Source organism: Salvelinus sp. IW2-2015, unplaced genomic scaffold, assembly GCF_002910315.2.
Source record: "Salvelinus sp. IW2-2015 unplaced genomic scaffold, ASM291031v2 Un_scaffold809, whole genome shotgun sequence".
NCBI lineage: Eukaryota > Metazoa > Chordata > Actinopteri > Salmoniformes > Salmonidae > Salvelinus > Salvelinus sp. IW2-2015.
Genome location: NW_019942619.1, coordinates 318,616 through 344,296, shown reverse-complemented (window position 1 = coordinate 344,296; position 25,681 = coordinate 318,616). Strand labels below are relative to the sequence as shown.

The 25,681-nt window shown below is 38.9% G+C and overlaps 1 protein-coding gene and 1 long non-coding RNA gene across 2 annotated transcripts in view; both read right to left on the bottom strand.

The window, feature by feature from the left end:
- Positions 1–1,653: 1,653 nt before the first annotated feature.
- Positions 1,654–13,822, bottom strand: LOC139024015 (uncharacterized). The gene is made up of 3 exons (XR_011475250.1): positions 13,696–13,822; positions 7,696–7,811; positions 1,654–2,790 (listed from the first exon to the last, which is right to left on the bottom strand). It is a non-coding gene; the product is annotated as an uncharacterized lncRNA (long non-coding RNA).
- An 899-nt stretch (positions 13,823–14,721) lies between these two features.
- LOC112068974 (KH domain-containing, RNA-binding, signal transduction-associated protein 2) overlaps positions 14,722–25,681 on the bottom strand; it is a 114,289-nt gene continuing 103,329 nt past the window's right edge. The window contains exons 7-9 of the mRNA XM_024136221.2: positions 20,663–20,745; positions 18,152–18,210; positions 14,722–15,670 (exon numbers count right to left, since the gene is read on the bottom strand). Coding sequence (XP_023991989.1) covers positions 15,576–15,670; positions 18,152–18,210; positions 20,663–20,745 — 237 coding nt within the window. The 3' untranslated portion in view covers positions 14,722–15,575. The remainder of the gene's footprint in view (positions 15,671–18,151; positions 18,211–20,662; positions 20,746–25,681) is intronic.

Below are 25,681 nucleotides of genomic sequence, written 5' to 3'. Positions count from 1 at the left end.
CTGAATGGAATAATATACGGAAGTACTTAGTGCCCCCAAAAAAGTGGTTGAATATGGATATAATTTATATGACAATCTGATCTTTCTTATATCTCTCAGATATAAGAAAGACACTTCAAAACATACATTTTTGACTATCTGTTTTGCCATGTATGAATATGTTATTCAATTCGTTTTTATGGAATAATAGCAGTAAGGTCAAATTCAATGTTTCATCAAATATTTATTTTTCATATCTGTTTTTATACTTACAGGGGTCCTACAATTCTAAATCACATAGCTGAATGATCCTCCGTATGACCATCTTAAAACAATCCCATATGTTAGGTTAGTATAACCGGGCCCTTAGACCTTAGGGGGTCCTCATTAAAATCCCGTAGATCACTTCATTATTCCCTTTTTGCTTACAAGGCTCTACTACAATAGCTTCTGAAATACCTAACTTCGCTTTTAAAATATAAAAACATGAGATAACGAACCCGTTCACAAGGTTGAATAACTATTGAGGTTCCTCAGGTCTCCACCAAACTAAGTAAATACGCTTTTAGTTTTAAAGCACCTCTTTGCTGGAACAAACTACAAAATACATTACAATTGGATTTCATGGTGCCGCTCTGGGAATTTTAAATATTGATTGAGGACCTTCTTATTGAGGAATGTCATTGTTTTTCTTGAATATTTGTGTTGCGCTGAATTTTACAAGTTTTATATTGTATTAGATGTTTTATTTGACTTGTATATGCAGGCTCCCTTGTGAAAGAGACCCTGGTCTTAATGGTGACTGCATGCTTAAATGAAGGTAAAATAAGTTAAGGTACTATATAGTACAGAGAATGGCAAAACAGAAATCGGCCCTGGCATTTCTAACACATCAGACCATTTTTTCCTTTGAGGCCCCCARTATTAGCCAAATAATGATGATTTTGCGCAAAAAACAGACAGGCCCACTTTGCTAAAAATGGACCAGCCCATCTGGCTTTTCTGGCCAGTCTGCCCCTATGTACTATCTTCGTTATAGTACAGAGCATGACAAAAGCCCTATGTGCCAGCTGTACTGTCACCTTGCACTGTGTTGCTTGTGTAGTTAATCTCAGGTGTTAATCATGGCATACCATATGCAGACGTCCAGACAGCAACATTCATTATCACAACCCCCCCCCCCCTTAGAATGGAGTCTGAGGAACACGCCATAGCTCGCCACTGTCATTTGTTCAGTTTGCACTGACAGGCCGCTGTAGTGAAGTGTCTGTGACATCTGGTCTGGGTGCCAGCGGTAGGCCCGACTTGCCTAATGAACTAACATGCTCATGTTGGCACTACCAAGCACACCATTTATTAGCAAGCCTGGCTGGAACACACATGGGGTGCACTCTCAGCCTGTGTGGCAGCCAGGGTCGCAGTGCTGCGGACTTTGTGTTTTCTGTATGTTCGCTGCTGTTTGGTTTTAAAATGGGTTTTAAACCAGGACAATATATTTTATATTTTGTTAAAAATATAGTTGGGTTTTATCAGTGAGCTAAGAGGTCATGCCTACGGGATTTGAACAAGGATATCAGTTTCAACAATAATCATACATACATACATACATACATACTGGATAACAAAAAGGACTGTTCCTTGCAAAATAAGCATACAGAGGCAAATTTTGTTGGATTAAAAGGGATTTTAATGTAAATACATTAGCAAATTAGCTGCATTATAACGTTTGACCTTTTGTGTTGATGTCTTAAAATTGAAAAATGGCACAGGACACTTTCAACTGCATAGTTTACTTACAAACCTCAGCATTTGAGTGAAAGCGAAACACATTTCCTGTTTGTCCTTTGTCCCGTCTGTTTCCTTGTTCAGACACAGTACAATCAAAGCAGAGGAAAGACTTAATACACAAACAGCATGTATACTTCACTGCCTGAAGTGAGGGGAAATAGAAAGAAAGAAACGTCACAGACATCTGAGGTCGAACTACAGTTAAGTAAAAATCTAGTTCTGCATGCCTGTAATACATTTTGGGGGGCTTTTGTGGAGAAAAAAAAATTATACAGAATGCTTTAGAAACAGAGAAAATAACTGAAATGTATAAATAGGACATACAAATAAAGACTCATCACTTCTTTTTGAATGGATTCAGTATATACAATACAGTCTACAGTATATACAATACATGACAGATGACACTATTATCCTTAGTTTGTTTCAACAAGATAGTGTGCTTCCGCACTGTTAGCTTTAAAGGTATCTGTCGAGCATCATGGCTGGTACGCCTGCAGTCACTACCATATTCCTTTTGACCGTATCTCTCTACAACCCCTGGCTACTCTCTGTCAATGTGGGTTTGACATCATGGGTGCAGTCAGCCTGTGGGTTAGGGGCTTTGGGGCAGTGGGGCTGTGCTTTCCCCTAGGTAACACATCATGTCTGTAGTAATGATCTGCTCTCTGGGATGGAAAAGGTGGGAGAGGTGATACTGGTGCAACTACAGTATGATTACTATGGTGAAACCCAGGTGAACTGGGAAAACCTCTTATTTTGCTTCAAGGGAAGAGTATAAGTTCTGCTAAACTTTTCAGCATTAACAAAAGCCGTATTGTATCAAATGCAAATCCAATCAAATCTACTATATAAGCATGTAATTCATTGAAGGTTGTATGGAAGCACAACATGCAAGTATGATATGACTAACTTAATCATAGTGATCAAACAGACTACATGCATTATATAGTCTATGCATTCACCTGGCCAGGTTGACTTGGACAGAGAAGATGCTACACATCCACAGAACCATCCGCATATCTGAAAAAACAGGCAAGAGACAAAGTTTGAGTTCTGGCCTGGTTTAGATCTTATCTGTCGGAAAGATATCAGTTTGTCTCTGTGAATGGTTTGTCCTCTGACAAATCAACTGTACATTTCGGTGTTCCTCAAGGTTCCATTTAAGGACCACTATTGTTTTCACTATATATGTTACCTCTTGGGGATGTCATTCGAAAACATAATGTTAACTTTCACTGCTATGCGGATGACACACAGCMGTACATTTCAATGAAACATGGTGAAGCCCCAAAATTGACCTCGCTAGAAGCCTGTGTTTCAGACATAAGGAAGTGGATGGCTGCAAACTTTCTACTTTTAAACTCGGACAAAACAGAGATGCTTGTTCTAGGTCCCAATAAACAAAGAGATCCTCTGTTGAATCTGACAATTAATCTTGATGGTTGTAAAGTCGTCTCAAATAAAACTGTGAAGGACCTCGGCGTTACTCTGGACCCTGATCTCTTTTTTGACGAACATATCAAGACTGTTTCAAGGACAGCTTTTTTCCATCTACGTAACATTGCAAAAATCAGAAACTTTCTGTCCAAAAATGATGCAAAAAAATGAATCCATGCTTTTGTTACTTCTAGGTTAGACTACGGCAATGCTCTACTTTCCGGCTACCCGGATAAAGCACTAAATAAACTTCAGTTAGTGCTAAATACGGCTGCTAGAATCCTGACTAGAACCAAAAAATTTGATCATATTACTCCAGTGCTAGCCTCCCTACACTGGCTTCCTGTTAAGGCAAGGGCTGATTTCAAGGTTTTACTGCTGACCTACAAAGCATTACATGGGCTTGCTCCTACCTATCTTTCCGATTTGGTCCTTCCGTACATACCTACACATACGCTACGGTCACAAGACGCAGGCCTCCTAATTGTACCTAGAATTTCTAAGCAAACAGCTGGAGGCAGGGCTTTCTCCTATAGAGCTCCATTTTTATGGAATGGTCTGCCTACCCATGTGAGAGACGCAGACTCGGTCCCAACTTTTAAGTCTTTACTGAAGACTCATCTCTTCAGTGGGTCTTATGATTGAGTGTAGTCTGGCCCAGGAGTGTGAAGGTGAACGGAAAGGCTCTGGACCAACGAACCGCCCTTGCTGTCTCTGCCTGGCCGGTTCCCCTCTCTCCACTGGGATTCTCTGCCTCTAACCCTATTACATGAGCTGAGTCACTGGCTTACTGGTGCTCTTTCATGCCGTCCCTAGGAGGGGTGCGTCACTTGGAGTTGGTTGAGTCACTGACGTGATCTTCCTGTCTGGGTTGGCGCCCCCCTTGGGTTGTGCCGTGGCGGAGATCTTTGTGGGCATACTCGGCCTTGTCTCAGGATGGTAAGTTGGTGGTTGAAGATATCCCTCTAGTGGTGGGGGGCTGTGCTTTGGCAAAGTGGGTGGGGTTATATCCTTCCTGTTTGCCCTGTCCGGTGGTATCATCGGATGGGCCACAGTGTCTCCTGACCCCTCCTGTCTCAGCCTGCAGTATTTATGCTGCAGTAGTTATGTGTCGGGGGCTAGGGTCAGTTTGTTATATCTGGAGAACTTCTCCTGTCTTATACGGTGTCCTGTGTGAGATTTAAGTATGCTCTCTCTAATTCTCTCTTCTTTCTCTCTCTCGGAGGACCTGAGCCCTAGGACCATGCCTCAGGACTACCTGGCATGATGACTCCTTGCTGTCCCCAGTCCACCTGGCCGTGCTGCTGCTCCAGTTTCAACTGTTCTGCCCTGCGGCTATGGAACCCTGACCTGTTCACAGGACGTGCTACCTGTCCCAGATCTGCTGTTTTCAACTCTCTAGAGACAGCAGGAGCAGTAGAGAATACTCTTAATGATCGGCTATGAAAAGCCAATTGACATTTACTCCTGAGGTGCTGACTTGCTGCACCCTCGACAACTACTGTGATTATTATTATTGACCATGCTGGTCATTTATGAACATTTGAACATCTTGGCCATGTTCTGTTATAATCTCCACCCGGCACAGCCGAAGAGGACTGGCCACCCCTCATAGCCTGGTTCCTCTCTAGGTTTCTTCCTAGGTTTTGGCCTTTCTAGGGATTTTTCCTAGTCACCGTGCTTCTAGACCTGCATTGCTTGCTGTTTGGGGTTTTAGACTGGGTTTCTGTACAGCACTTTGTGACATCAGCTGATGTAAGAAAGGCTTTATAAATAAATGTGATTGATAAAAAACTTCCTTGTGTGCTGAGCTGTGCAGACACCATCCTTGCCATGCAATCGACCCAGATCCCAAGCTAATTTGTGAACTGGCAGGACTGGGGGGCTGTACACCCCAATAGGTGCAACAACAGTAATTTAGTTGTCTTTCTCTATCTGTGAAATAATCAGGGAAAACAAACAATAATGGAAAATGAAATCTTTTCATGCATGGATAAGGCACTCAGCTGTAAACTCAACAAATTGTGTTGCTTATTAACTTGTGTGAGTGAATCTTTTCCCTGGTAATACACCTAGATCTGCTCCAACTAATCTCCCTCTGCATACCAATATTTAGATTTCTAGAGTGGAGAACATTCATGAGTATTTGTATAAAATAAGTGTTATCTGCAGTATTACTATGGTATATATACTGTACTGCTTTTTAACATAATCATGCAGAAAAGAACATGGGGTTACTCCTTTTATTGTCAATGGTTAGTATTGGATTGAAAGCCTTGTAAGCATATTCATTCCTTCCCAAATACCCAGGTTTACTCTGCCAAGCCAAGTGCATTGTGTCATGTTTGGCTAGTCGAACGTCAAACTCTTCATTGAGACAATGCTGAAACATCAATCTATGGGCGAGTCAGTTCCACATTTTAATTTGTGACGAAATCAAAATTAAAGAAAAGTTATCTTGCAAATTCAGCAGGCTATGGTGAAATAGGCTTTTAGAAGTGGCGTCTTAATTTGACAATTTATCGTTAATTCAGTCTTTGGCATGCTTATCAATGCACCTATCACTCCTTCTTCTATCTGTGGAACAGCTTGTTGCATTGTGGCCATAGACATATAATCTATAGAAAGGTTTTGGAACCTCTAACTCTGGCTTTGACTGTTAACCTCATGGCCACGCTAGCAATGGCTGCCAGTCTTGACTTGAATGGGAACTGCCATCTTTGGATTATATGTCTATGGTTGTTTGCAGCTGTCGGTTTATTTAGCAAATTTCAAAATACAATCGCGCGAAAAACGTACTGTTTGGAAAGCCAATGCTGTCATTACTAAATGTGTAATGTGATAGGTATTTTAACATTACAATTTTTTACACACAAAAAAAACCTTGATTAATAGAATATTTAATCAGTCGTCTTCCTCAAATGAAGGGATGACACAATCTTTGRGAGAGGGAGGGTATCTGATTTCATTGGTCCTCGACTCGTGGTTCAGACACTTCATTCAGGATAAATTAGTTAACCCTGAGTTAACCTGTCCTGGAGCAGGTTAGTTCTGATGGATTTGTTGCCATAGAAATGTACCTGGTCTAATCAAAATTACCTCGTTAACACCTCAAACTACATATGTATGTAGTATAGGGCTCTGGTGAATCAAAATGCATAAGACCACGTTACAATTATTCAACATGGGTCCATTTGACATAGTATTAATGAAATAGAGTTTTGCTCAGCTGTCATTTTTCTACAAAAAAAGAGTAATCTGAGAAGCCTTGAAGCACTTCAGTCTTTAACAATTGCTTACATCACATCTAACATAACAATGACCAATGCAATTCTCTTTGGGAATCCAGCTCTGGTAATGACTCACTGGTAATCTGTATGTGGGAAGGTTCTGAACAATGGACCATACTTTAAGAAATGTACACCAACATTCAAAGCAGGCTTGGGGATTTGAGCTCTTGGCTTGTGTCAAGCTGGCGACACGCTTGTTATGAAGAGTGTTTTTGGCAAAGGCTTAATGAATGGCACTGGCAGACGTCTTTTAGCCCAGCAACAGAAATCAGTCCTAGTCATAACGGCAAATAAACAGCCCGCCATGCAAATCTGGTCTGGAGGCCTCCTAACGGGATGCACCTGCTGAGAGCCAAGTGCCTCATCTACAGGGAGAAGAAGATGGCTTTCAAAGTCAAGGGCGAAGAGGAGGACAGCTGTTCATAGAAAATAATGAATCATGAAAAATAATACTTTTTGGGGAATTATTCAAAAGCCTTTGAAAGTAGGCCTATTGTCCTTCAGCAGTTGTCCTTAAGCAAATCTTTTGATGTTACAAGAGTGTAGAACAATAGGAACTAAATCCCTCTCTTCAGGCTTAATGTAACGGTTTCAAAAGCTTTTCAAAATCAACAAAGAACCCCAAACAGATGAATCAGTAGCCTTTTTCTGAAAGCTGAATATGAATTTCTGAACCCTGAATATGAATTTAAAGGCAATGTTCCCGCGTTCTCAGACTGCATTCGCGGTATATGCTGCATATGTCAGCTCAATTGCTATAGCGCTGAACTTCTGTGATACGGATTGAAGTGAGCCCTCCGATGTACCTATTCAACCCCTAATTGCTTGTAGACACCTAACTGCTGTGAAATAAACCGTATTTTATTTGTGTTGTAAAGATCTTTTGCAGTTCACATGGTTTTCACATTTTGGATTGCAGCACAAATAGAAGTTATGGTTCAGAGATCTTCAATAGATCATCTTAACCCTTCTTCCTCATGGCTTCCCACAAACTCACACATGAGGAGAGCAGAGAGCTACCACTTAAATAAGCACCGGCTTGCTCTCTGAATGGCTTATAGAGTTAATTAACAAAAGGCTGTGCCCCTTCTTTGTCAACCCAACCCCTATAGTTTTTGTAGAGTTTTAAAAAAAAGACATTGAGGACATAATGCATTCATTTTACAGCAGGTGTGCAAGAAAGATTCCAGATACTTACCATGCTCATTTGCACAAAGCTAATTTATGGTGGTGCCCAGCTCTTCTGGTAGGTTAAGGTACTCCACAGTCCCTTGGGAAGAGTTTACTGTGTGCTCCATACTGAGAGTTCAGAGCCTAGAACAGGAAAGAAAACAGAGTACACAATATGTAAATGGGAATACAAAAGGAAATAGAGAGAGGAGGAAGGGACGTACCTAAAGAAATGTGGGAAACATACAGTGCTCAAGGCTATTGTAAACGCAGCTATTTGAGATCGACTACTGGATCTGCGACTCCAGAAAATCGGTATTCACTTATGAATGTAGCCAACCAAAGGCACAATTAATGGACCATAGTGGCACCCTCCTCTTCCTTGAGAGCTGCTACAGTTCCTCATCGGCTAATTGTGCTGTTGTTATCCTCCTGAATTCAATTACAGAATCAGCAAGATACTTCTCTGGAACCGTGCTGTTCAACTAGAATCCTTTTAACACTCAATGAGGTGTGATATTTTCTATACAAAACAGTTTGATGTCTTACATCTGTTTTACTGGAATCTGAGATGGATCACAACTATCTTTTATGAATTTAGCATCATACTGCAGATAATAAAGGCTGGCTCTTAACTTACAGCTAGACATTTACAGCACAGTTTAAATGAGTTATGTTTCTTTATGGACTGTTTAAATGAAGAGAGTGTGTTTTCTGTGCCATGTTGGCCCACAACCACGTTATCTTGGGCAGAAAAAAGGCAATTGTAAGCAATCCATTAAACAGGTTCTATACCAGCTCTATGTGTAGCCACTTTCATTGACTACCATGACACTCCACAGAGAAGACAAATTAGATGCTCAGGAAATTGTTTGTCAAAGTTTGGCTGTGACAAGGCTTTACCAGATGGCAATCTTTCCACCTCTGTGACACTGATTTGAGCAGACTCAAAGCCCTGTGTACAGTACTGTACCTGTCTGGTCAAACATGTATGTCCTATCCCACTTTAGGATCAATACGTTCACAGCTTACAGGGAGAACAGACATACACTACCACTCAAATGTTAGGACATTCCTACTCATTCCAGGATTTCTCTTTATGTGTACTATTTTCTACATTGTAGAATAATAGTGAAGACATCAAAACTATGAAATAACCAGTGGTGTAAAGTACTTAAGTAAAAATACTTTAAAGTACTACTTAAGTATATTTTTGTTGTATCTCTACTTTACTTTACTATTTKTATTTTTGACAACTTTTACTTCACTACATTCCTAAGGAAAATAATGTACGTTTTACGCCATACATTTTCCCTGACACCCAAAAGTAGTCGTTACATTTCGAATGCTTAGCAGGAAAGGAGCATAGTCCAATTCAGACACTTATCAAGAGAACATCCCTGGTCATCCCTACTGTCTCTGATCTGGTGGACTCACTGAACACACATTTTTGTTTGTAAATGATGTCTGAGAGTTGGGGTGTGCCCCTGGCTATCCGTAAATTAAAAAAAAAACAGAAAATCGTGCCGTCTGGTTTGCTTAATATAAGGAATGTGAAATGATTTATACTTTTACTTTTGCTATGGATACTTAAGTATATTTTTGAAATTACATTTCATTTTGATACTTAAGTATATTTAAAACCAAATACTTTTAGACTTTTACTCAAGTAGTATTTTCCTGGGTGACTTTCACTTTTACTTGAGTCATTTTCTATTAAGGTATCTTAACTTTTACTCAAGTATGACAATTGGGTACTCTTTCCACCACTGGATATAACACATATGGAATCATGTGGTAACCAAAAAAGTGTTCAACAAATCAAAATATATTTTATATTTGAGATTCTTCAAAGTAGCCACCCATTGCCTTGATGACAGCTTTGCACACTCTTGACATTCTCTCAACCAGCTTCATGCGGTAGTCACCTGGAATGGTGTGCCTTGTTAAAAGTACATTTGTGGAATTTCTTTCCTTCTTAATGCYTTTGAGCCAATCAGTTGTGTTGTAGGGGTGGTATACAGAAGATATTTATATTTGGTAAAAGACCATGTCCACATTGTGTCAAGAACAGCTCAAATAAGCAAAGAGAAATGACAGTCCATCATTACTTTAAGACATGCTTAGTCAAAGCGGAAGATTTCATGAATTTGAACGTTTCTTCAAGTAAAGTCACAAAAACCATCAAGCTCTATGATGAAACTGGCTCTTATGAGGACCGCCACAGGAAAGGAAGAGTTACCTCTGCTGCAGAGGATAAGTTCAGTAGAGTTACCAGCCTCAGAAATTGCAGCCCAAATAAATGCTTCACAGAATTCAAGTAACAAACACATCTCAACATCAACTGTTCAGAGGAAACTGCGTGAATCAGGCCTTCATGGTCGAATTGCTGCAAAGAAACCCCTACTAAAGGACACCAATAAGAAGAAGTGACTTGCTTTGCCCAAGAAACACGAGCAATGGACATTAGACCGGTGGAAATTTGTCCTTTGGTCTGATGAGTCCAAATTTGTGTTCCAACCACCGTGTCTTTGTGAGAAGCAGAGTAGGTGAACAGATGATCTCTGCCTGTATGGTTCCCACCGTGAAGCATGGAGGAAGAGGTGGGATGGTGTGGAGGTGCTTTGCTGATGACGTTGTCTGTGATTTATTTAGAATTCATGGCACACTTAACCAGCATGGCAACCACAGCATTCTGCAGCGATACACCATCCTATCTGGTTTGCMCTTAGTGGGACTATAATTTGTTTTTCAACAGGACAATGACCCAACACACCTCCAGGCTGTGTAAGGGCTATTTGATCAAGAAGGAGAGTGAWMGAGTGCTGCATCAGATGACCTGGCCTCCACAATCACCAGACCTCAACCCAATTGAGATGGTTTGGGATGAGTTGGACTGCAGAGTGAAGGAAAAGCAGCCAACAAGTGTTCAGCATATGTGAAAATTCCAACAAGACTGTTGTAAAAGCATTCTAGGTGAAGCTGGTTGAGAGAATGCCAAGAGTGTGCACAGCTGTCATCAAGGCAAAGGGTGGCTACTTTGAAGAATCTCAAATATTAAATAGATTTTGATTTGTTTAACACTTTTTTGGTTACTACATGATTCCATATGTGTTATTTCATAGTTTTGATGTCTTCACTATTATTCTACAATGTAGAAAATAGTAAAAATAAAGAAAAACCCTTGAATGAGTAGGTGTGTCCAAACGTTTGAGTGGTACTGTAGTATACTTTAAATGTCCAACTCAGGGTTAAATGTTGCCATTAGTAAACTATAGTATGAGTCTAGTAATCTGATTCCATGGATGACAATCAATCTCTCTGTCTGTTACCTGTTACATTGTTTATTAATACGGACTGACATTTCAATTGAAATCCATGTGTTGAAAGATAGTAGAGAGAATGGAGACCAAGGGTTTACTAATCAAAAGGGTAAAATGAATCTTCTTACATTTAATTTATTCCATAATGATGAGAACTGATGTATGAGGATTTAAGGTAARCTAATCACTTAATACYTAATTCCCTATATGATCCTWCACCAAGCGTATGCCCCCAAGCTACTGCAACATGCTTTAACAAAGTCCATGTAAGAGTAAATTATTCATGATCCTTCACACCTGCAGAGCACCTGAAGTAATACAACCAAATACATGTTACATATTGAAGGATCTGTTTTTCAGAGTTGAAGCCATAGCACCAGCTGGGTCACATCTTTATAATCAGCTCTGCAAATGAGATCTCCAGTATTGGCAAGTGCTTTTGCAATCAATACATTGAGGATGGTTTGCAGGAGGTTTATCTAATATCTAGTTCAGAAGTAAATTAGCTATCTATTTAATGTCACATCTTTATCAAGATCAGCCTGCCGACTATGCCATCACTGCTTCAGAAAGACATTAACGACAGGAAGCATCTGAGCTGGCCAGTGGCCATTATCACTGCATCTCTGTGTATCTGGATTGTAATAAAGATCCCAGCTCAGCCCTTAAGGTATTTAAGATTAACACATTTCTACTTAATGTTATTTGTATGACTTCAGGTAAGACATATAATGGGATCGTACTCCAGAAAGGTATGGAAAGTGTTAGGAGTGTAATGTGAGCCACCAGATGCCAATAAATCCACTGGCATATTGAGATTGATTTAATAATTTAAAGGGCCAATCAGCGGTTGAAACAATAACAAAGAGTACACCTGGCTACTGTTTCTGTAAAAAACTGACCATCCATGATATCAAAATTATAGTTTTAACCATGTTTTAACCATGTTTTAACCATGTTTAACCATGTTTGTTTACTAACATTGGAGTACAACAAGCTTATATTTTGGGTTCTGATGGGGTACGACAGAGGAACTAAGCTCATGAGGCTAATATATAAGTTATAATCTTTGAGAATCAATGGGTACAAAAATGTTTWAAAAAKTATGTAGCAACTGCAGATTGCCCCTTTAAGGGAAATGTGTTGATAGTGATGCCACTAATGAGGAAATGAATGGTAAACAGAAAGTAGTTTACCGATATGAATGCTGCTGTTTTAGGATAGATAATAACTCTARCCCAGCTATTTTAGGGTAGAGATGCCTACATCTCTATCAATGTTTGTTTATGTTTGTTGTCTAATATAGTATGAAGGACCCTGTGTTAAAAATAGGGAAGCAGTTAGGCTATCACAAACAAGTAACCTCATACAGTAGATCTTCCACAAATAATATGCTTAATTAAGTGTTCTCTAACTAGATATTACTATTTTACTTTACCATTAGATGTGCCTTGCTAATACTGCTGCATAATTTTTAATTGAACTTTTAATTACCCATATGTTATAAGCATTGCAGTAGAAGGGCACAATTCCATTAGAGCAAAGATACTCCCAACAGACTGGCATTCATGTGTGTAATTAATATGAATATTCTATCCAACAAGACTGCATCCTTCAGCACAGACTTTACCTTCYAGCAAACCCCATGTATCTGCTGCTATGTTGTTCTGCTAAGTAGATTATTAATTGTATTGTGTTAACAGACTCCAACATGCAGTTCTTTTATTTGCTGTATTTGAAACAAAGGCTGTTATGGAGGGGTATTCTGTACATTTGAAAGAAAGGAAAATTATTTTCTCAGTTAATTTTCTCCATTGTCAAGGGAATTCTATAGTACGTAGCGAAATAAACTGCAAATGTCCAACAGCAAGCCATTACTGTGATTTCTAAGTATTATTTTCTGTATTACAGTAACATATCTATGCTATGGCATGTGTTTATTCAAATTATAAAATGGTGTTGCTAAAAAATGAACATTGTCTTTSAGGTGTCATTGCTATTTCAAAAGCAAGCATATGTATAGTAACATGGTAGCTGTACATTTGTTTTTTATGTTAATGTCATTTTTTATGTGGTGGGTGGAGCAGTGCATATATTTCTCTACATTTCCAAAGGTACACAATGCATTGAAGAAATACATTAAGATGAAAATACTTGCAAAGCATTGAGCACATAACAACAAGCCCGGACACAATCTGCTTTCCCCTCACATAATAGACAGATGGACCAGTCCCCTTCCAAGGAACAACAAGCTAGCTTTAGTATTCAGCACCGCTTACATTGCACTATTGGAAATGTATGTACATATTAATTGCTTTCTCCTTTTGTTGTGGTGAAGTAGCACTACCCAGAATTCAATATCATGGTAGAATTTATCCTTTTAAAAAATCAGAGCGGCAACACAGAAGTTTCAGGTCTCTCAGGGCTGCTCTATGTCTTACTGTTGAATCTAGAGACATCTATCAGCTTCCCTRAGGCAAAGTGGGGACTGAAATAGGATGCTTGCCAAACAACTTCAAAGCTCTTTATCATGGTAAACTGCCAGATTACAATGTATGTTATTCATAACTGAGGGGGGCTAAATMAAATAGTGTAGTAAAAGAGATATATTGATTGTGATTGGTTGAGGCAAGACGATACAAAATAATAAATAGTTAAATGATAGTTTAGAAATGAATTCATGGATGAGGAATTAATAAATTTACCTCTCACACTCCCCTTATCGAACAGTTCACACAATATGTTACACCTGTTGGGGGAAAACAATGTGATTAAGACTGGACAAACCATTTCAAATAGTATCAAATATGAAGAAAAAGATTGTCAGACTATGGAAAATASCAATTATCTTAACTACTTCATGATTGCATGCAATGCAACATTATGGACTCTACACAGGATGAGAAGCCTAAAGTATGTTACTGTCAAAAAAGTAAACCAATTCAGGGTAGGACAAAAGCCACAGGAATATGACAATTTAATTTCAGAAAAACTATTTGGTCGTTTTGTGTTCTGGTTATATAGCTAAAGTTTAGCTGGTAAGACATTCATTTTAGTTTTAGTGTCTTTAATTGATTGTTGTGTTATTTTCTTAATTTTGATGAGTCATTTTTTAAGTCTCTAGTTAACATGAATTAGTAGTTTTAGAGTGCCTCTTATTTGGGGGTTAGGAGGGACAGGTTTACTTTTTTAAGTGTAAGTAACTTTTTTATAATCATTTATAAATTGGCAAACGCAAAATTAGAGTTATTATTAGGGTTACCTGCTTAAGGTTTAGTCATCCTTTGAGTCCCGCGATCTACTGTCTTAATAAGCCTTCAGTCTTCATGTCTACTAGTCACAAAACAGAATTCAGATCTCTAAACGGCCATCAGCGGAGGTGATATATAAAAGCACTGGAAATACAGCAGCTTTCTAAGGTTGAATAAGAAAAATGGAAAAGAGAAAGACAGCAGAGACACTGATGGGTTGCTGATAGAAGACACAGCAATCTAAGTCCATCCCATTCATTCACTCAGTGATGGCATACGAGTGTGAATGTCTACAATATTCACATACTGTTTGTCGAGAACTGTATACGAGCCAAGTTGAAAAGGTTGAAGGCATTTAGACAATATTATGGTAGTATGGGGGGACTTTCTTACCTCTTTTATCGCCATATCATTCTCAGAGACATGCTAGTGCAAACAAGTCAATCAGAATTTGTGTTTAATAAGGTCAAACTTAGAGAATAGCTTAAAAATCCATTTATTAGTCTAAACAGTTGCTTTCCATTAACATGTTATACATTTAAAATTACTAACCAAGATTCAAGGAACAATTTGGCTCTTACTTTGAAAGTATTTAACAAAAGATTCTTTATCGTGTTACTGCATGTTATCTACACAACAACTACGAAGACAAGTCTCGAAAATTCATTTTTTTTGGACTTTCTGTATCAAAAAACATTTTAGCAATGACCTGAAACCAAGCAGGCATTTAGTGCTAGAAACAAGTACTTCAAATGTTTCTGTTTTACCAAAAYGTTTCAGCTTTATTAACAAATTATGGCAAAACAAATTTACCAATTTATGGCCACCTATTTAGAGAAGCTTACACATGGTGCTTTATGTTATTTTAATATATGTTTTATTTACAAATACAAGTTAAACACAGAACAGAGCACTTGTAGTAAGCTACATACATAGCTGATTGCTTTCAACCCAACACGAAAAATGTTTAATTAGTTTTACAAGATCAAAATCTAACATCATAACAAATATAGAAAAAAATAAGTTATCACCTATGTTAACTTTACTCAATAGTAGCAACCCATTTTCATCCTGAAATCAAAGTTCCCTAAGGGCTATCAAGAAGCATCAAGTTCTGTGACAACTTCATGCTTTTATTTTTCGAGGGACAGACAATCATTGACAACCAAGAACAACATTCCAATGTTTATTGAAACACAAGTGTCTTTCTTTTGTTTTCTCTACTAATTGTTCTAAAAAAAGAGTCCATGTTATAAAAAAATCTAACATTTCTGGGAGGAAATTAAACAATCATATGGTTGTCTTATGTCGGAGGTCACAGATGTGGAGCCCCTTCAATATCTACCATAGGGATGTTCTCTGTAGCCCACACGTGAGATCCTTGCTGCTGGGGCTTTGAGTGTTGGACGGGTTGTAGTCCACTCCTCTTCTGCAAGAGGTAGAGTTCAGACAACATTATATACTGTAGTAAGATACTAACTCATATCAAGTTCAAAGTAAGGAACTACTGTAATTTTCTGTGGTAGACCAAAGACAAACCATAATAAGTCAAAGACAAACTAAACTTTGAGTTCAATTCAACCTGTCTAAGCAATGCTTATGTTTTGTTTACTACTACCTGTGAGCATGTCTAATTGTGACATACTGTATGTTTGTTTGCCAAAGTTTATCTATAGGTGGGTAATGAAGCAGCAAATACATTTTCCCTGTAGAAATTGGTCTTGGTCAATGACCAATTCAATGATTCCCTTCACAGACTTGCTTTTGCTTCACGCTCGCTGTTCTTTCCACTTCAATGGTTGAGTATGCAATGTCACCCTAATTTAATGATCAATAAGCTTCATTCATAATATGTGCTGGGGATCAACGCTCTATGAACTTTACAGAACATACAATACAAAGTAGTGTGTCCCTAGCCACTCCTGTGAGCCCTCATCCACATGTCATACKAAGTTATAAGACCAAGTCATTCTATTTCTATGGGCAATACTGCATCACATGATACTATTATGTGTATAAGGCAATACCATGTAACTTGTTGTCACATGGGATGGGACTATAGCTGCTGGAGGAGCTGCAAAAGGGTTACATTAATACAGGCTATTCAAAAAATAGAAAATCCTTGTCATATCTTGGACATTAATCCTTCTTAACAAGGGCYTGCATGTCCATGAGAGTATTCTCAGGTCCTTGTTTTCTGCTGCAGGTACCACTGGGGCTACTGCTCTCAGCACAGTAAATTAATTACATGAGCGTTCTGTCCTCTGTCGGCCCAAAACTGAGCTCTGGCTCATTCAGGCTGCAGTTTCAAGTTTCAAGTTTTCATGTCACGTGCACAAGTACAATGAAATGCCTTTCTTGCAAACTCTAAACCCAACAATGCAGTAATCAATATCAATGTAGAGCTAAAAAAATAACATAAGGTAGTGTGTGTGTGTGTGTGTGTGTGTGTGTGTGTGTGTGTGTGTGTGTGTGTGTGTGTGTGTGTGTGTGTGTGTGTGTGTGTGTGTGTGTGTGTGTGTGTGTGTGTGTGTGTGCGTGCGTGCGTGCGTGCGTGCGTGTGTGTGTGTGTGCGTGCGTGTGTCTATGTGTGTGTGCGTGAGTGTGTAGAGTCCTGTGAGTGTGCATAGAGACAGTGAAAAAAATGTAATAAAATAAAGGGTCAACTCAGCCATTTTGTTAGCAGTCTTATCGTTTAGGGATAGAAGCTGTTCAGGAGGTTGTTGGTGTCAGACTTGATGCACCGGTACCGCTTGTCGTGCGGAAGCAGAGAGAACAGTCTATGGCTTGGGTGGCTGGAGCTCATTTTTTGAGTCAAATTACATAAAGAGCAAATTCCTTCACTGTGCAGAGCTCTGGTTCTATGTCGCAAAGTGTTTATGGAGCAGAAAATCAAATCATTGGTTTTTGTTGCGTCCACACTTCATCGTGCTGAAAATGAATGACCGTGATGTAGCAGACCTACACTGGAAATCAGCTTCAGTGGAGAGCAGAGGGCTAAGAGCCAAGAGCAGAAGCATCCCTGATCTGGTATCCAATCTAATCCACAATTAGGGCACATGTTCAAAAGGCAGAACGCTGGCGGAACATCCACCTCCACCTTTTCAATAGGCATCAGTCAGACCTCTGGGCCTTCACTGGCGCACATTGTGCCGTGCTGCATCTCTAATCAAATCCTGGCCTGTAGCTAGCTTGCTAGCCAAAGGGTATGATGGGCAATGCATACAGAAGCTGATCCTTGGACCTGAATGACGCAGGTTGACCTTAGTCATGAATCTTGCCCTGGAGGGAGAACTGAGCGATTTCCGCTAGATGGGCCAGCTGCAAAGTCAAAATTGTCTATATTGTAAAAATTCATGAAATGTTTTATCTATTTTGGTTCTTAATTTAAGGTTAGGGCTAGGCATTAGGGTTAGCAGTGTGGTTAACGTTAGGGTTAGGTTTAAAATCAGATTTTATGACTTTGTGGCTGTGCAAGCTAGTGACCCCTCTGGAAAGCCTCTGGAAAGCCTCCAGAGCAAGATTCATGACAATAAATGCCAACTTTCCTGAATGACCAGGCCTAGGCCAAAACTATGGGGCATCTTTCTTTATCTCTCAGCTGTGAAACATTACCTCCTCTATGGATCGTGATGGAGGAGCTGCCAGTATTGTCCAGTGAGAGCTGGGAGCCATGACTGTCGCATTAAAGCCTAGCAGGTAGTCCCATTTAAAGGAAGGAGAAGCCATTGAGGTTTTATAATGGAGGTGGCTTGAGGCCATGATAGCCTTGGTTTTAAAGAACTCTCATGAATATTCAAGCATTGGTAATAGCACAGGGATATTGTACATTATGAGAGTCGGTTTGTGGCCTTCATTTCAGGGCTTCGGAACAGTGTAAATAAAATAAGTAAATGCGCTATGCTTTTACCGTAATTGTTGTAGGCTTCGTCATTGGTTCCATGGCCATATTCGTAATAGTCAGAAATGCTGAAAAATAAAAAAGGTTATTAAAAAACAATGTTGAGACAAAGAGGAGCGTAATAACTTCCATTAGTCAAGCTCTTTACAAAGGGCTTTGGGCCTCTCACTAATGCAGTACAGTATACAGTTGAAGTCGGAATTATACATACACTTAGGTTGGAGTCATTAAAAGTCGTTTTTCAACCACTCCACAAATTTCTTGTTAACAAACTATAGTTTTGTCAGTCGGTTTAAGACAATCTACTTGTGCATAACACAAGTAATTTTTCCAACAATTGTTTACAGACAGATTATTTCACTTATAATTCACTGTTTCACAATTCCAGTAGGTCAGGAGTTTACATACACTAATTGTCTGTGTCTTTAAACAGCTTGGAAAATTCCAGAAAATTATGTCATTGGCTTTAGAAGGTTCTGATAGGCTATTGACATAATCTGAGTCAATTGGAGGTGTACCTGGGATGTATTTCAAGGCCTACCTTCACAATCAGTGCCTCTTTGCTTGACATCATGGGAAAATCAAAAGAAATCAGCCAAGACCTCAGAAAAAAGATTGTAGACCTCCACAAGTCTGGTTCATCTTGTGAGCAATTTCCAAACGCTGAAGGTACCACGTTCATCCGTACAAACAATAGTACGCAAGTATAAACACCATGGGACCATGGAGCCATCATACCGCTCAGGAAGGAGACGCGTTCTATCTCCTAGAGATCAACGTACTTTGGTGCGAAAAGTGCAAATCAATCCCAGAACAACAGCAAAGGACCTTGTGAGATGCTGGAGGAAACAGGTACAAAAGTATCTATATTTACAGTAAACGAGTCCTATATCGACATATCTGAAAGTCACTCAGCAAGGAAGAAGCCACTGCTCCAAAACCGCCAGAAAAAACAGTGCACATGGGGACAACGATCGTACTTTTTGGAGAAATGTCCTCTGGTCTGATGAAACAAAAAGGGAACTGTTTGGCCATAATGAATCGTTATGTTGGAGGAAAAAGGGGGATGCTTGCAAGCCAAAGAACACCATCCCAACCGTGAAGCACGGGGGTGGCAGCATCATGTTGTGGGGGTGCTTTGCTGCAGGAAGGATCAGTGCACTTAACAAAATGATGACATCATGAGAAAGGAAAAGTATGTGGATTATTTGAAGCAACATCTCAAGACATCAGTCAGGAAGTTAAAGCTTGGTCGCAAATGGGTCTTCCAAATGTACAATGACCCCAAGCATACTTCCAAAGTTGTGGCAAAATGACTTAAGGACAACAAAGTCAAGGTATTTAGAGTGGTCATCACAAAGCCCTGACCTCAATTCTATAGAAAAGTTGTGGGCAGAACTGAAAAAGCATGTGCGAGCAAGGAGGCCTTCAAACCTGACTCAGTTGCACCAGCTCTGTCAGGAGGAATGGGCCAAAATTCACCCAACTTATTGTGGGAAGCTTGTGGAAGGCTAGGTTTGACCCAAGTTAAACAATTTAAAGGCAATGCTACCAAATACTAATTGAGTGTATGTAAACTTCTGACGCACTGGGAATGTGATGAAAGAAATAAAAGCTGAAATAAATCATTCTCTCTACTATTATTTTGGCKTTTRACATTCTTAAAATAAAGTGGTGATCCTAACTGACCTAAGACAGGGAATTAAATGTCAGGAATTGTGAAATACTGATTTTAAATGTATTCGGCTAAGGTGTATGTAAACTTCCAACTTCAACTGTATATACATTTTGTATTTTATTTTGAAGATGATTCATCATTGTATCACCACAACCAACTACGCCACTCTCTGATGGCACTTTCACRGTCAACAATGCTGCAATGCCGATTCATGATTCAGTATTCCAAAATTGTTTTAGATTACCTGCCGTCCTGATTGACTGTCTAATACAAATGGTACGGTTATTTAGAAGGGGGGAATATGAGGCCTTAATACTGATTATGTTAGTCCAATATTTACAGATGGAATCGAAATAGTAAAAAAAAAAAATCCTCTCATTAAATATATTGTACATTGTGTTAGTTCTTTAATCCCCATTAATGATTTACACTGTATATTTAATTTGAAGTGATGTGTGAAGTACAGAATATTGTATATACAAAAAATATAAAGGAAACACAGGTATAACTCTATTACTATGCAATAAGTTAAAAGGTGCTAACGGGCTTATCTGAAACGGCCAAACTTCACTAAAAACCTTTTGAATAAGACAAAGTGCCCTCAGGAGAGGTTGCTTCACAGTAATATTGCAAATACTGCAGTTAAGAACAAAAATCTATATTGGGGAGGAAGACAAAGACTGAGAAATTGGCAATGTTCTAAACAAACGAGAATGGAGAATGGTCTGCCAATTATGTGCATATGTATGCAAACAATTTTCATACTTGATCAAAATTACGTTTACCTTACAAAAKGAGGAATGCTTAAGTATGCAAAGTTTGCCTTCTGTTAGCTAACTCACCTCTTTGACTGATTGCTGTAGTTCTCCTCATAGGCATCATAACTCTGGTCATCATATTCACCGTCATATCCATCATCATAGCCCTGCAGGTCAAATAAAAAGCATGCTGCATAAGAAACCTCTGCCAATGTAAAAGCAGCTCTGTTTCAAACCTAGCAGGAGTCTTAATTGTTTAGGGTTGGGACATTAAAAAATCAATGCTTTATTCCATGGGCGAAAGATCTCTGTTACACATATAGTCCCTGAATGGGAGGGGTGACAACACTAAATCATGTCTAACAAGGACTATTGATTAGYGTTTGCAGGGAAGCTGTCTTGCTAGCAGGGTTTATCAGACACTCTGTTCACCTCTGACCTTTAGCCAACACTAATACGGCCTTTACTCTTGATCAGTGACTATTTTAATGATCAACACAGAGAAAAAAGTAACTTCAGTATAAACCTGCCSCTCATCAATGAAGTACACAATAATAATGTAGTAAAATACATATATACTGTGTATAAACATGATACGCTAAGGTCTGACAACAAAGTACATAAATCCGGTTGTACATGATCTAATTATTGTAGACTGTACACWATTTTGTATCCAAGGAATGGGGAAAGCATATTAAAGGAGAAATGTACTGCTATTCGCTTCATTACTATTTAGTTAAAGTCCATACTACAATACAGTCTGTACTCAGTTTTTCTATTTCTGTAGTTGTAGAAACAACACTTGCTATCCTTGAGTCATGATTGCGAAACACTTTCCCCAGACTTCACTGTCTTAAACKCCCACAATTCCCAGAGAGCGATTGTTTCAGCGACGGTCTTCTTATTTTTATTTCTAATACTTATATGATTGTGTTTACCGTAATGTCTTCCCAGACACTGGAGAAGACAGGAAAATAGGCATACAGTATATCTTCCTTTAATGAGCCTGGCTGCACAGAGGCTGCAGACAGTCAGTGTTCATATTATGACAAGGCTSTTGTAGCAGACCCAGGCTCCAGGCTGAGCTACTCTTTTSAAAGTGTGCTACTGCTGTTTAATCCTCTCTGCTGTCACTGCCATGTTTATTTCTGGCCCTGCTATCTCCTCTGTCACAATTCTGAAGGTGAAGTCACTTTCTAATCATTGGATCTTGCTTATTTTAAGCGTTTTGGTTGGTTTTCAAAGTGCATAATTTCTGTCAATCATCATCATTCTGTAATCTCCTGGGGTCTTCTCATCCTTGTACTCACACAAAAAATGTCTGCCATTGCAAATTACAGTCTCTTTCTTTTGATTATTAGCTTCAATATTAGGGTAAAGTTAGGGGATCTTTTTGTTTAACCTTTAMTTAACTAGGCAAGTCAGTTAAGAACAAATGTTTATTTACAATGACAGCCTACCCCGGCGACACTGGGCCAATTGTGCGCCCGCCCTATGGGACTCCCAATCACAGTCGGATGTGATTCAGCCTGGATTCGAACCAGGGACTGTAGTTCYCCTCTTGCACTGAGATGCAGTGCCTTAGACCACTGCCCCAATCAGGAGCCCCGCTGATGATATTGAACAAGCCAGGAGTAAATAAATTAAGTGAACTAGTATACATAGAATCTTTGCATTCACAGTAAATGCTGATGTCACTGTCAGTACAAAGGAACTGGTGACGGTTCGCCTCAGAACACCTTAGCTGTGAAGAAGTTTAATCATAGAAAGTCATGATCATCATCTGACTGTTTTAATAACCTACCAGAAAATACAAGGGTTTGGTGCTACAATAATAACCCTGCAATAATCTTCTCCAAAGATATGAATATTATCCAACTACATGGATAGCTTTATTGCTATGAAAACCACTTCTGCCAAGACTTTCATGCGAGAATACTCATCAGCTGCCTTATGACAGYCAGTCTTCATGTGACTTTAATAATTCCCTTCCCTCACAGCTACTTGGAATAAATAMGAAATAACATTCTCTATTTTAATAACGCATGCTACGGTAGCTTCTCTACATAAAGTATGTTAAAAAAAAAGACATGGGAAAAGTTGTCAAATGAAGCTTTAGTCTACTGAGATATCCGCCTGTCTCTTTTGTTGGCTCAAGACTATTTCAATTCTGCTTTGGGCTCTTGTGTGGCTTTATACAAGTATGAACATGAATTTGACTAAATTGAAGTTAGGGATTATGTCAGGGATTAAGTTGTTCAGGGGATCTAATTTCACTTCCTCTATCTATGAGTATTTTTCCATAATGACAGGGTCAGAGGCCTACCTATCTCATTAACTGACCGTTTTGTTAGCATTCCCGGCTGACAGAACGCACCACATCGCCTCGGCACTGTTTGCCGCTGACATGTAAAACAGTCAGGGGAGAGACGGCCAGGATCATGTCAATAGAGAACAATTCTGCAATTACATATTGCTTCAATTTCAAGGTTATCATGTACTTGCGTTGTAACAAAATGGAATGTAATTATCCCTACATTCTCCAGACATGTCCTAAAAATAAAATAAATGATTTGGTGACAGATTACTTTCACTCATTATGTATAATAAATGTACTGCTTTCCAATTTCCACTACCATGACAGCTAGTCTGAACGACTGTTGTTGACGTTTTTCAATGGAAAAAAAACATTAAAAATGAAAATGTGACGTGATCTGTGAACTGTTCCTAACTACGTTGGATGTCAAAGGTGAGATGCGGTCTAACAGCTTTTGATTGGCTACTGTCTTGCTACAGTATCACTATATCAATATCATGCTTGTTTACAGAGCCCTGTATTTTCACCTCGCTGAACTTTACATGCTTTTGCAAGACGCAATGCATAACGGGTGCTGTGGTCGGCCAGGCCCTCTAGTTAATGAAGCATGATCCTTATATTTCAACACTCATTTGAAAAACCAATTAACGCTGGTGCTATTGAACAAGCCAGGAGGAAATAAATCAAGTGTTAACACACGGGCTGGAGAGTCCTGGCTCACTGTAATTAGGACAGCGAGGAGCGTAAGGAGCTAAAGGCCGTCAGCTCTATGCTTCATTATCAATTGACAACCTGTATGTTCCGTGACAGTGACTGATCTGCACACAGGGCTGCCTCTGAATGCAGAGCCCCGAAAATGAGAAAGGAGTGTAAATGAGTGGTGGGTTCCTTTGTCTTTCTGCTTCAATCCAGTTTTTGTGGCTGAACGGACTTGATTTTACTCCTATGCATATTCAAGCGACACACTCTGCTTTATGCATTTCACATTTATTGCAGCATGTGAGAGACATAAAAAGAGTCCACAAAAAGGGAGTACTTCTCAAGCTGTTATTAAGTCTGGGAGTTTTCCTTCTATTTGAATCAAATGAGTAATATAAAGTAACATAATAAACATCCAAATCCAAATAGTGAAGACCTTGGAGAGCACTGTTCTCATGACCAAATAGGGTTATGGTCCTAACTGGTCTCATAGAGAAATAAGAATATGTTGTATTTGCCAAATTTATTTTGTAGCTTTCCTCCTCTTCTAAGGCCTTCAGGAATCCCTTGGATTGCAACTGATACCAAGGCTTTTGGGTATTCCGCCTACTTCTGATTCAGAGTATGAAATTATTAAACAATCTATTTGAGGTGTGTGTCTTACATGTGTTTTATTAAACAGGGGAGTTGTGCATGGAGAATTCCATTTCCATAATTAGTTCACAAATGGGAACTCAGCAGTGTAACCAAGCCTATTGTTAAAAAGCAATTACTCTAGACGTGCATGCCATCCTTAAAGGTAGCCCAAGAAAAGCAATTTTGTTCCATTTTATCATGCATGGTGTTCATAGTGAGCATAACAAAAATAGGGTGCATAAAAGAGCTACATCAATATTTTATCTGACACCACATTTGAGAAATACACACATTGATTCAACTATTATAATTTCACATATCTTTGGAGATCACATAGAGAAAAGAGTGTTCCATTTCCACAGTGTGATGTTGGGCTATTATATCTATTCTGTTCGGGATAAATATATATATTTTTCAAAGCCTCATCAAGCCCTGCATTTAATCACATTATGGCCTTCTCTGCATAGCCTCTGTAGAGTTGGTGTGTTCAGATTTGTAACACTAAGAAATACAATACACATTCTTTAATTTTCCTTTTTCATGTGTATTGTTTGTGGTGTGCCATCAGAGACAGAGTATGCGATTTACTATTGGCCTTAAGACTTATCAAGRACACATTAATCTGGTTTGGATCTTGGCCAATGATCTCGGACAAGAGTGTTGAGCTTAGTTTAGGTCTGGATCAGACCTGGGTTCAAATACTGTTTTAAATATTTCAATTACTTTCACACACATTTCGAAGTAAGTATTTGGACTATTTTGGTTAGAAAAATACAATCGTTGAATATGGAATGTATTTGGAAATACATTTGGAAAGTATTGGCATGTATTTTCAAATACAAATATTTAAATACTCCATGTATTTGAACCCAGGTGTGTTTGGTCCTCATGTATTAAGGCATGTATTTGAACCCAGGTGTGTTTGGTCCTCATGTATTAAGGCATGTATTTGAACCCAGGTGTGTTTTGGTTCCTCATGTATTTAACCATGTATTCTGAATCCAGTGTGTTTTGGTCCTCATGTATTAAGGCATGTATTTGAACAGGTTGAAATTGGGTCCTCGTGTATTAAGGAATGTATTTGAACCCAGGTGTGTTTGGTCCTCGTGTATTAAGGCATGTATTTGAATCCAGGTGTGTTWGGTCCTCGTGTATTAAGGCATGTATTTGAACCCAGGTGTGTTTGGTCATCATGTATTAAGGCATGTATTTGAATCCAGGTCTGGTCTGGATCTGGGTCTCAAGAGGTTTTCTCTAGATCTTGTGGTGTCTGGAACTGATGTGGGTCTATGTAAGTTGTGTGTAAGTTCTTGTAGTCCCKTCTTTTCCCTTCCTTTGTACACYGTTAGTATTATTTATTATTTCCTCTTATTTTTGGTGGAGTCATTGTATATGATATATATTTAGTAATTCTATGATTAATTCTATTTAAAAGACAATTGTTGCTTGAT